Source organism: Falco rusticolus, chromosome 4, assembly GCF_015220075.1.
Source record: "Falco rusticolus isolate bFalRus1 chromosome 4, bFalRus1.pri, whole genome shotgun sequence".
In the NCBI taxonomy this organism is placed as follows: domain Eukaryota; kingdom Metazoa; phylum Chordata; class Aves; order Falconiformes; family Falconidae; genus Falco; species Falco rusticolus.
The window spans coordinates 59,292,697-59,305,487 of NC_051190.1; the positions used below are offsets into that span (position 1 = coordinate 59,292,697).

Below are 12,791 nucleotides of genomic sequence, written 5' to 3' on the forward strand. Positions count from 1 at the left end.
GGCAGGTGTCCGGCCACCCCCAGGAAAGCCGGGCTCCATCATGTGTAACAGTTACCTGGGAAGACAAACTCCATAATGCTGAACGTTGCCCCCTTCGTTCTTCTTCCCCCAGCTCATATACTCTGCATGATGTTATACGGTATGGAATATCCCTTCTGTCAGTTCAGGCCAGCTGTCCTGGCTGTGGCTGAAGCCAGGACAGTGATGTTGCCAGACCAACAGAGCAAACAAGAGGGTCCAGAGGAACTTTACAATGAATTTGGCCATCACTAAGGTCATGTTTTTGTGCTCAAAAGCTGTACGGCAGGTGAACTCAAACATGAGACAAGGATGCGTCTTTGGGAGACTCAGCATATGAATGTCTCAACAGCCTATTTAGAGTTAAATGTAAGCATTCAATATAAATAAATATATTCTTACAGGAGGGACATTTGTGTCCAGCAAACATCACGTACAAGTTGTTGTGACGGTGCGTATATAAACAATAAATCTTGGCTAATAAACCTGTCTGTAATGGCTTGCTTCTCGCCAGCTTTTGATTTACTCTCATCACAAAGCAGGAGGCAAACACCAGGAACCAGTGTTCCGCCAGGCTGCAGAACCCAAGAAAATCAACAAATAGAATAAACCAGCATTAGCAGGCTTGTTACAGCCACGCCAGAGCAAGACCCCACTACACAATCTGGTCCCTCCAAGCACTTTGTTCCATGCTGACCTAAAGAAAAACCTTCTTGTCTTCAGTGCTGCCTTTAACTCTGAGTGTGGCCACATTTCTGCATGAAGATCACAGAGTCAATCAAGAAGAGCACAGCTGGAGGGAGAGATGGGGTGTAGGTGGCAGATGGCAGACAGACGTGCCGCAACTCTCCTCCTCCTTCTAGAAGGGAACTGTCTTGCCCTTGCCATAACCACAGAGCACAAACGATCCTCTTTTTCCCATCAGAAGTCACAGGACCCTGAAACTGCAGCCAGTTTTGCTTAGAAAGCAGCACGCTGGTGTGCCTGCCACATGTAACTGGTGACACTCTCTTGCCACTGTCTAGTCTCACCTGTTTGGAGAAGGGCTCAGAAGTACCTATTTGTGTCAGAGGAGCAGCATGTTGAGGAGCAGCAAGTACCAACTACAGCAGAAACCTCTGCCACACGTGCTAACTGGTCATTTATCACTCCAAGAGCCTGGGGCTGCAGGTGACGGATGACAGTGCAGAACTTTTCAGACACCAGGATTATGTCTTGTCCTACGGCATGAAAGAGGACAGGTGACAAAACCCAACCAGAACTTAAAGAACAGCGCCCAGCAACAGATCACGCTGTAAAGGCTGTCAGTGTTTTCGTCTATGCAGACACAATAACTAGCGCTGTCACACAGATTCACTGTCATGTAAAGTCAGTCACATATTCTGTGCATTTTGAGGGTGGAAGAAGTGAGGCAAAGATTATTCTTCTTCTTTAGTGCTGCTGAGTTATTATTACAAGTTTTCATCCATGCCGAAATTGGGATTCACACTGCAAACTGGCAGAGCATAGAATTGCAAGAAGTCAGCAACAAAACCAGAGGTCTAGCTCTGCGTGTTTGCAGCCACCAAACATGTACTTTGGAAGAAAATTTGCCACAATGGATAAAACTACCAGGGAGTAATGAGTGGTGTTGATGCAGGAGGGTGGGACTAGATGGCCGTGGCGGTGTCCGTGCTGCTGTCAGTAGGCTGTCCACCTGGTACTTGGTTAAACCCAGCTGCACTGCTTTCAGTGCAGGTTTAAGTTTGGTGATAATCGCAAGAGAGGTCAGTGCGGCTGCTTCCATGCTTCATGTTAAACGTGTTTTCATTCCCCAGGGACTGAAGTTACTTGGGCTTTCATCACTGGATCCAGCAGCTAAAGGGCAAAACCCAGGGAGAGCAATTCAGTCTTTGCTGATGTATTAAATTCCCTTCCAATGACACAAAGTGTACATCGCTTTGCTAAAAATCCAGGGAGCCAGACTCACCACAGCAAAGCAAACCAGACCTTCTGTTGAAAGAAGCAAAGCAAAGCAGCACTGAGTGCAACAGGTCCTTTGACCTTCTTCATCATTTCCAAATTCAATAAGCAGAGAAGCCCAGGAATCATGGTTTTTTCCACTATGAAACATAGCCCACTGTAAGTTGGGTTTGGTATGGGTGTTTTTCAGAAGGGAAGGAAAGGAATTAAATTATTTATAGGTAGAAAAAGAGCTCATTTTCTGCCTTTGTATTTTCTCATGCTGCACTTTTTAAGTTTATAGGATGGTGCTACCAAAGCTGTAATTTTCCTGCAGTCCTTTGAAGGACACACCTCTCCTTATACTTCTGCCCCTCTTTTTTCTTAGCACACTGCTCTGGTTTCAGCTGAGAAAAAGTTAATTTTCTTCTTAGTGCTGTGTTTTGGATTTAGGATGAGAACAATGCTGATAACACACCGATGGTTTAGTTGTTGCTCAGTAGTGCTTGCCCTAAGTCAAGGACTTTTCAGTGTCCCATGCTCTGCCAGTGAGCAGGGGCACAAGATACTGGGATGAAGCAGAGCCAGGACAGCTGACCCGAACTAGCCAAAGGGATATTCCATACCATAGAACGTCATGCTTGGTATGTAAACTGGGGGGGGGAACTGGCTGGGGGCTGCTGATCACTGTCTGGGCATCGGTCAGCAGGTGGTGAGGAATTGTAACATCACTTGGTTTGGTTTTTTTCCCTTGGGTTTTATTCCTCTCAGTTTCTCTCTCCTTTTCATTACAATTGTTATTATTATTTTATTTTATTTCAATTATTAAATTGTTCTTATCTCAACCCAGAAGTTTTATCTTCTTCTGATTCTCCTCCCCATGCCACTGGCGGGGGAGGGGGCAGGGATTGAGGGAGCAGCTGTGTGGTACTTACCTGTGGCTGGGGTCGGTCCATGACACCCACTCACGCAGAGGATGCTCAGGCCAGAGACTTCACCTTTGCTCACTAAGGGCTAGCACGGCTGCTTGCAGCTTCTGTGTGGCGGGAGGGTGATGAGTTTCTAGAGCTCTGTGCAATTGAAGGTTAAACAATTAGTAATGTCAGTTATGTCACCTATATAAATGACTGAACTACCCTGAAGTGCTGCACAATGTGCTAGCGTTTTTGTTAGAGGCACGTGCTACAAGGAGTAGCTGGTAAGTTTGCAGTTATGCTTAGTGTGGTGCTTGAGGAAAAAATAAAATTGAGAAGTTCAGACTCTGGATAAACTGCAAGACTTCTGCAGCATTTCAGCACTTACAAAGTGATGCTGCTGCTGCAAAACTGGATATATGAATTCCCATTTCAGTTTCCCTACATTGAGCACATTTGATTATAGTTTTATAATCAAATATATATAATTATAATTATAAAATGTTTTGTTTCTACTTTGTTTTCTCTATTAATTTCATTCCAACTACTTTACTGTTTGATACTTTGTTAATTCATTTTGCCTTCCTAGTCAAAAAGTCCCAAGCTGGTTTCATCAAAATAGACAGTTTCTTGCAATATAGTTCAATTTAAATGGAATCATTTACTAATTTGTCAGCTCCCAGAGGCTCCTAGCTTCGCAAAATCCCACCCACCCACCTTTTTTGGGGGGCAGGGGACATTTTCCTTCATTGCTCAGAGGCACTAGCATCAAGTTTCCAGTCTCACTTGATATTGCCCCCGTATCTCTTTCAATGCAAGCACAGTAGTACTTACTATGCCTCCACAGGATGCTCACCTGCTCCAGCTTCAGGCTGACAACCAGCGGCTCAGATTTTTAGAGCCATCTCAGCATGTACCATCACATTTCTTGTGTTCCCTTGTCCTTGTTGGCCCAGCTATTGAGCTCAATATTTCATTTAGCCCTCATACATTGGTTCTTGGAAAGTCCCAAGGTCTCACATCCATTTGGAAATAGGTTTTTAATGGCTCTGTAAATAGTTTAGCATTTGAAATGATCAGAGAGAAGCACCGCAGCTCCAGCCCATGGGCAAGTTTTGTTCTCTTGCCATTGCATTGCTCACGAGTGACTGATGCTCCCAGGGGTTCAGTGCAGCTCACTGACACAGGGCAGCAACCGCACTGGGGGGGACAACATCCTTTACTTAATCAGATGATATCACCAGATAAAACCGAGGAGTTTTCAATGACAAAAGCCTTCCTCCAGGTGCACACATGATCCAGAGCTTGGCCGCTTTGATCATCCGTGTATCAGCTCTTTTAGGAAGAGATATTTCCTCTCCTTGTAAGGCTTTTTCTAGTACTTCTGGGTCATCACAGCTGTAACAGTGCTGCCAACAGTTTGTCAAGATCAGCCTTTCACCCCAAATGCAGATGAATGGCTGTTGGACAGAGCTTGCGTTTGATCCCTTTGCATTTCAGGTATGTTGCTACCTTAGGGCACAGCAAATCAGAGCAGTTCACCAATGCCGTTTTCTCCTACCTAACTTCCAAGATCAAGATAGATACTACTTTTAATAACTAGCCTTTGTTGTATCATCTGTTCCACGGAAGCAGAAATGCAGTTCACATAAAAAAACCTTCTTGGGCTGGTAAGAGAGGAAATGAAGCTGTATCAGTCACTGCTGACCGAGAGGGAAAGGCTTCATAGAACAGACATGTTGGGATGTTCATTGCAAAGGAACTCTGGGGAACTTGCTAGTGAGCAAAGTGCTTGATATCCTCTCCAGAGCCGAGCCGTGACCCCACATTCACATGAGGACAGACACGTTGAAGAGCACAGGAGGAAATCAGTGCTGCTGTTCACCCCGCAGACAGCATCCTGGGGGGGCGAGAGGCTGGTCAGAGGCTGAAGACACAAAATAGATTACTTTTAATGCCCTCAGTAGCATTTTTAATATCCTGGATCATTTATATACCGCACTGGGTGGTCTGTCAGAAAGATGGTGGCATTTGGGAGGCCAAGTAAAGCAGTCTTCAGTCCAGCAAGAGCTAGCGAGTCTGGAAAGTTAAATACATGGTCATTGCAGCCTTCTCTGGACAAAGAGGGAGAAGAAGGAGCCAGAGGGAAAAGCACTGTGAAATTAGACGGTAAGAAGCACTGGACCAACCAATGCACCACATGAGAAACAAAGATGCTGGTTTTGCTGGGGAGATGTGAGTCTCATTCTCACCCAGTCCAGGCAGAGTCAGAAAGATGGGTTTGCTGTATTCAAAACTCCGCTAAAAAGCCGATTTAAGTATGCCTTGGACCACCGTTCCTCTGAGTTCTCCCCTGAAGTGGTGCGAGCTGTAACCATCAAGCCCCTCAGCTAAAGGATGCTGGAAGAGGAAGGATACGGCTGTGCTCTGATTCCTTCTGTCCCTCCCAGTGCGTTTCAGTCAGGGTCTCTCCTGCCAGCTCCCCCCTGGCTGGGCTGAGAGCACAAAAACGCACTCGTCCGTAGGATTATTCCATAGAATAATAGTAGGATTATCCAGGTTTGAACGCTGGAGCGAGTTGCCACAGAAGGGCTCTGTGGATGCACTTTAGCCAGGCAGGAGAGCAAAACTTCACTGCAGGCAGAACCAGGCTGGGTTACTTCCCTTCTGGGGTGGCCTTGGAGCACACAGCCCAGCCAGGGCTCCATAACTTTTTACCCCTCCTGACTCCTCTGCAATTCCCATCTTTCTCCAAGCTGGCCTAGTGGCTCCAGCCTGCCTCTCTCCACGTGGGGCTGGAAGCCACCACATCGCCACGTGAAGTATTGCGCACTTCTCTTCACACACACACCCCCTTTTTTTTTTTCTCCTTTGAAAGTGTTTTATTGCTTTAACAGAACATAGGAAATTCTAAGCAGGTTGGAAATACTCACGTATTTTTCTTCAGAGGGTTCCTTCTGGGAAGGCTGACCGACCTCGCCTGGGCTCTTGGCTGGCGTATCACTGAGCTCCTGCTCCAGCCTGGCCTCTGGAAGGCTGGTGGGCCCCAAGTGTTTGGGCCCCAGGGATCAACTCTGATCTCCCAAATGTAGCTCAAAGACACAGCTTTTCTGACAAAGCCATTTCTCTCTCTTCTCTCACAAAGTCTCTTTGTACTGCAGGAAGGGACTGTATGATATAATTGCTGTCAATAAAAAGCTGTGAGTTCATCAAATGTAAATGTCACATTCCAAAAGCCATGAAAAGGGTGAGGAGGTATCATTGCTTAGCAAAGTATTTTCAGTATCTGGAAAAAGAAACCTCCTGTTCACCAGAAAGGACCGTGTGATTTCCCACATCCCCAAACACCCCAAGCCGAATGAAATAAAGTGAAGATCAGTCCTACAAAGCCACAGAGAACAGGGAAGGAGATATCTTGTTTCACCTCCTTTCTCTTTGATGTAGCTGCTTCATTTAAAAGCCATCTAGTTGACATGCTAATAAAATTTGGCCTCTTGAACTTAAAAGATTAATTATTTTTTTTCTTTTTGGTAGCTTGCTGTGAGGAAATGTCCTAGGCAGGCCCATTCCAAGCTGTGTTGGATCTGGGATGCCCCTGGACACCAGGCTTCCTCCCTGGCAGACACAGCCTGCTCTCCTGACAAAACATGGCTTGAGGACCAAAGAAATGTACCCTATTGATAAAGGGTAGGAATATTTTTCCAAGCATCACTCACTCTTCACAATTGTCTGCGTACATACTCCGCAGGTTAAAATTCCCTTAGCAGAGCTCCAAGCATCTCCTGAGGGCTCAGTCACCTTCCTCTTGGCTTCCTCCAGGGAAAGCTCCTGTATCCCAGAGGAAGCTTCTCAAGCTACGCCTTTCCCTCACAAGGAGCCTGTTGTATTTCAAAGAGACAGTGGATTGCTTTTTTAAGAAAATGGTGGCACTTCCTAATGCACCACCTAGCGCTAGCACTGCCTGCTCTGCACCGAACAGCCGGTACACAGATCCCGCTCCCAAAGAACGTGGATGGGCAGCAAGCCCATGGGGATGGCAGCACCAGCATCAGAATGAAATGGCCTGGGTAGGCGCTGCTTGTGCCAGAACTGCTGGCCTACGGGCCGTGCAAGCCACAGCAGCAGCCAGGCTCAAGATGTTTAGGAACCCCAACAACTAGAAAGCATTTTCCTTCAACACCAGCAGACTGTCTGAAGACTAAGAAATCAACAAGTGAGCACCTGTAGCTGGCAGTGCTTCCTGCAGAATGAATTTTATCAAACAAAATCATTTTGGAGACAGCCTCTCTGGTGAGTGCCTCTCCTCTCACAGCCATGCAGCTCAAACGGAACACATCTGCAACTTCCTTATTAATATTTTTGCATTCATTTCTGCTATTCCATAGAAATTCTAGGAAAACTTACCCCCGTTAAACCCTGAAATAATTTGTTCAAGTTTGTTCCAAGGTTTCAGCCTCTCTCTTTCCTTGTTTCACTCCTCGGTGCACGCTTTCTCCTGTTGCCGCTCCTTGGCTCCGCTGCTTTAGTGTTTCTTTATTCTTGCTGCGAGCAGCATAGGACAGGCAGAAGAGAAAGGGAGAAGCCTTTGACTGGCTGTCAAGATGTGAACTTTGAATTTAGCTACCCTGGGTTTTATTCCCTGCTTCACCATTCCCAGTGCAAATTCCTCTCAATCTTAATTTCCATCCATCAAAAGGGCAGCTCTTGCCTAACATACATTCGTCTATGCAAACTCCTAGCACCCTGTAAAGCATCACAGTATTTAAAGTATATATACATCAACAAAGCTGTCTTCTCATCTAATCTTTTGTCTTGAGGTAGGACAAATTAAACGGCGCTTAGAAAATGTTTGATGAACTTTTAATAGCAGAGCTCTGCAAAGACTGAAGTTGCACAACCTTCCCAAACACATCCACTCCGGTGCTTACCTGCTCTGCTCAGATGTTTTATACAACTTGAACCTTGTAGTTGATTTTCCATTCAGGAGAAGCTCTACCCGAGTTGAAACCAGCAAGAGTCGTGAAAAGCAGCGTGAAAAGATTCTGTAAACACATCAGCAGCAAAAAAGAAAAGAAAGGACAAGGGAAGTCTGCTGCTCAGTGTGGCAAGAGACCTAGTGATGAAAGGTGTGAAAAAGGCCAAGGTATCCAGTGCCTTTTTTCTCTCTTTTCACAGTTTTGGGCTCCCCCAGAGGGTAAGACGATGACCTACTAGAGCAAGTCCAGCAGAAGCCCATGAAGGTGATGAGGGGTGTAGGCCCACAACGTGCAAGGAGAGGCTGAGCTGAGTGTGCTCAGCCTTAGGAACAGAAGGTCTTGTTGCCTCTTACAGCTCCTGCTAGGAGCACAGAATGAAGACAAGAGCCAGACTCTGCCTGTAGGTGCACATGGATGAAATTAAGTCAACAGCCACTTGTGGGGAAAATGGACATTCTGATTAGATATGAGGACAGTTTACTTATTACCTTGAGGGTAGCAAAATACAGACACAGAATGCCCACAGAGATTGTGGCATCGCCATCGTTCAAGATACTGAAAATTTGCCTGGTCCTCCGGAGGTGTCTTCCAGCTGTACTTCTACAGTTCTGGTCTACAATTGTACTTTACAACTCATGGCAAAGAAAGCTGCAGGGTGATTAGCGGAGACCATGTCTCCCTGACTTCCAGCAGATCCCTACCTGACGGGACATCTTTGCTCTTACAGACACATTCTACATTTATCTTTAAATAACTGCTGTATCAGGAGAGAATTTCTAGGAAGAACACAAGCTTACATTACAGACCTCACGCTTCTGCAAGCAACTACACATGAAAGGCACTTATATTTTTCCTGACTATAGGAGTCAGGATGGAACAGACACTTAAGTATTATAACCTTACACTAAAGGAAAAGTGTGTTTGTAACAGCAACCTAGTATCAGAACACTTCATCAAACCCTTTCCCTATCACTAATCACACACACAGCAACATCTGTGCAGGCCAGTTGGCTCTGGACGGCTCCTGTGGTTCTTGAAAGACTATTTCTTGGCAGGTTCTGTTTTTGACTCTAATTGAAAGGTTAATCAAATCAGTCATACTTGTATGTTGGCTAAATAAACACACAGTCTCCACTGATGATGAAACAGATGCAGTAGCACTCCCAGCTCCCACGGGGTTCATTTGTTCCATGATTGCATTAGGTTTTCTTCAAGCTCCTCTATGCAGTATCTGACAGCATTTTGGATAGTTTTCATAAGGAAATTTACCTTTCAGATGCTATTGCATTCACATGTCTCTTAACTCCAGCAGCTTTGGGCAAACACACTGTATATCCGCCGCGCTGCTTCAGCATGGAAGAAGTTAATCCTGCAAAAGGTGAGAACTCTTACCGGGGCAAAAACGCACGGTCGAGTCTAGCAGTTTACGTTGCTGAGGCAGAACCTGCTAACACATGCAAACCTGGTTTCTCTCTGCCTCTCCTCCCTCAGTGCCGAGTTTCATTTTGCAGAAAACTATTTTAGCAGGTCTTGTTACCTCCTAGAACCCAGTCCTGCACATTCATATGCCTCGTGTTCGATTTCATGCACAGTTAAATGATGCCGCCGACTCCTTACCTGTGTCTATCCTCTCTTTCAAACCAGTGTTTACATTTAACACAGCAATTCATTGTTTGTAAGGCATGCAGAAGATATGCTGAATGCATGAGAGTTAGAAAATATTTATTCAAGTTAAGAGGTTTTGCGTATCACAACATTTTCACAAGTCCAAAAGCTACAACAGCTGATATTTGTTTCAAAGGAAAAGGCATCCAAAAACTACCTGCAACCTGCTAACTAGTATAATAAAGTCTCAAGCCGTACAGAGATTAACACAGATATAGATTATTTCAATATTACACCTTCTGAAGTGTATTTAAAGGAGAAAAAAAGTGTACTTTTCTCTCCATTAAGAAAACGATACCTATGCAATGCACTATGAAGTTCTTTAGGGTGGGATTCATCTCATCTATTTTCTGTGTTATAAAAGATACATACAACTAAACTAGTTTGCTAAAGTGTTAAGAGATGCGCTCTCTGCAAGAGTCTTTAAGTCAGATTTCAGAGATCCTCTCCCTCCATTGACAGTAAAGGGAGAACAGACTTTCCAGGTCTACACGTTTGAACAATTTAAGTCATTTGCACAACTACTCATCAGCCAGCAGTTAACTCCCACGGCAGTTCTTCCTTCTTTGTTTTTGAAAGTTAAAGCATAAAATCATGCCATCAACTTCTGACCTTAAGTTTCCACATTAAAATCTTTTTCCTAATCTACCTCATAATGAAGAGCAAACTATTACGGAGAGCTGAATAGCAGCTAAGAAAAAGCACCTAACTTTGCTGTTACAAGTAAATAGCATTTGGGAAAAAGCACCATTTCCTCCCGCCCCATACCACACTTTTTTAACCTCCGATCCACCTAACACCATCTTGAGTCAAAGTATAACATTCTCATTTACTACATTTTGTCATCTTACCAAAAATCACGCTGATAGGAATTCTACCATTCTCATTACCAACACCTAGCCTCTCATCACTTACAACTGCAGCATCAAACAGGAGTAAATCAGGATAGCCGAGGAACCCAGAGCCAGCAGTAACAGGCAACAGGCACAGTGCTGACCTCCACGGGACTTCTTTTATCTTGAAATTTTACTACCACTGTGTTCTTACAGCTTCAATTTGTTACTTGCTTAAGCACTTTGTGGAACTGAGGCATGGGAAGAAAGGCAACTGATGCAGTGGTCAAGTATCAGGTGGATTCAGATTTTAAGCCGTAGCACAAGAGAGATATTCATAATTTCTCTGTAGAATGGGACAGGAAGAAACCGCATCAAGTTACGCCAGGAGAGGTTTAGATTAGATATTTAGGAAAAAAATTTTCACTGCAAGGGTGGTCACGTGTTGGAACAGGCTGCTCAAGGAGGTGGTGAATCACCATCCCTGGAGGTGTTTAAAAAATACTTTGATGTGGTGCTTAGGGACATGGTTTAGTGACTGGCTTGGCAGTCCTGGGTCAACGGTTGGACTTGATGAGCTCAATGGTCTTTTCCAACCTAAATGATCCCATAAGCTAAGAATAGCAGCTTACCTCAGTTTTGTAAAAGCTTCCCTGTGAAATGGTACTGCATAAAAATACAAAATCCTTGGGGATACAAAGTGTGATAAGCTACTGTTTAAAGTATTCTTTCATCTTGCATTTTGAATTGTTCTGTGATTGGTTCACCAGGTAGTATAATGTATTTGATGCCGTACAGACAAATGAGTATCTGCACTCCCCCACCAAAGTTCAATGGCTTGCTGATCAGAGAATAAATGCTTTCAGGACAGCCTTTTCATCTACTAGAATCTAAACTGACAAAAAATGGTAAAGTCACATTATTAGAACTGTGTGTGTACTAGGAAATACAACTGAATATAGAATTGGGAAATTGTTTTTTAATATTTATTTAGTAAAACTCACTATACAAACAAAAGTTATCACAACAGCGTAATAATGCAGGATTATAGTTTCTCCTTCCTTCGAGCTGCTTCTTTGTTTCAGTAAAAACATGTATATACATTTACAATGATTTCCCTTTAAAGCACTGGGATTTCATATATTAAAACATACCTGGTAAAATAAGCTTAAAATAATTTTACATTGCTTGGAAAAAGATTTGAGTAATTTACTCTTACCAGAGTGCGATTGTTGCACAGTATTCAAAAAAATGAACCACCACTAAAATATAGAGTAAAACATTTAAAAGTACATTTATTTAAAATGTGGGCAAAATATCAATATAAAAGAAAATAGAGTATAAGAAATAAAAATAAAGTACAAAACATTTTCATCTTCAACATCCATAATTTAATAGATAGCAAGCCCTTTTATTTTTACATCCAAATTACACGTTTGGCTGAAGTACCGTCATTTACGTTAAAATGTTTAAAAACGGGCTAATCATGATACCTGAAGTGGGCTCTTTTAAAATGGTAGTATAATACAAAACATAGTAAATTATGTTTCAGCATAATAAAATTACACATCCTAAAAAAGATGCAGTTTATTTATGCTTTCCTGCTTTACACTGCTCATCATCCCTAGGAAAACAGCTGGAAAACAGCATCCACAGGAAGTTTTAGTTGCTTTGTACAATGGCTGAACAGCTAGATTTAATGCTCCAAGGATTCCGAAGCAGTAAGGCATTTTACTATCCATCAAGTAAATTTATATGTATGCTTGTTAAGAAAGAAGAACTTCAAGAAGTGACTGCAAAATAGAAATTATATAAAAAACATGCATAAAGACACAGAACCCTTACTGGTCCCTTCACTTCATTTATCAAACAAGGTTTATAATCTTCTTCAGCAAAAAGGGATTTTCCTCACCTGCAAGTAAATCCTGAGAAGTATTATCCTTAGTGACAAGTGCTTTTTTCCTGTTGCTTAATACTCTACTACTATTACTTTTTGACAACCCTGATTCCCACCTCCCCGAAGTATTTCCTATCAAAAAGTAATTCCACTCTGAATTTAAGCTAGGTTTCTACGTGTTAAACTAGCCTCCTATCAAGTAAACATTACACATCCCAAAAAACCTAAATATCAGTTCCTAGTTAAGAAAAACTTCTAGCAAACCACACTTCCCTTAGCAGCAGACAGCCTTCACACAAAAAGGATATGATTCATAATCCAGTGTTTGAGTAAGTACTCCAGTCAGGACAAACTCAGCATTGTGGACATCTGGAAATATCGAAAACATGCACACAGTTTACACCCTACGAAGACATTCCTTCTCATTCTGTATGCACGTCAGGAGGGGCCATTCTGTACCCTCCTGCTCTTCACACAAAGGCATATGGGAGTATTGCCCCACCGCTATCAGGGCCCTATTATTAGCCATCACACACTTCACATCGCA

General features: G+C 43.4%; 1 protein-coding gene across 3 annotated transcripts in view; it reads right to left on the bottom strand.

Annotated features, from left to right (window-relative positions):
• Positions 1 to 11,919: 11,919 nt before the first annotated feature.
• PAXIP1 (PAX interacting protein 1) overlaps positions 11,920 to 12,791 on the bottom strand; it is a 39,941-nt gene continuing 39,069 nt past the window's right edge. For 2 of the 3 annotated variants that reach the window (XM_037384903.1, XM_037384900.1), the window contains exon 20: positions 12,111 to 12,613. In XM_037384903.1, the coding sequence (XP_037240800.1) occupies positions 12,519 to 12,613 (95 nt within the window). In that variant the 3' untranslated portion in view covers positions 12,111 to 12,518. The other variant, XM_037384901.1, reaches the window with a different exon arrangement.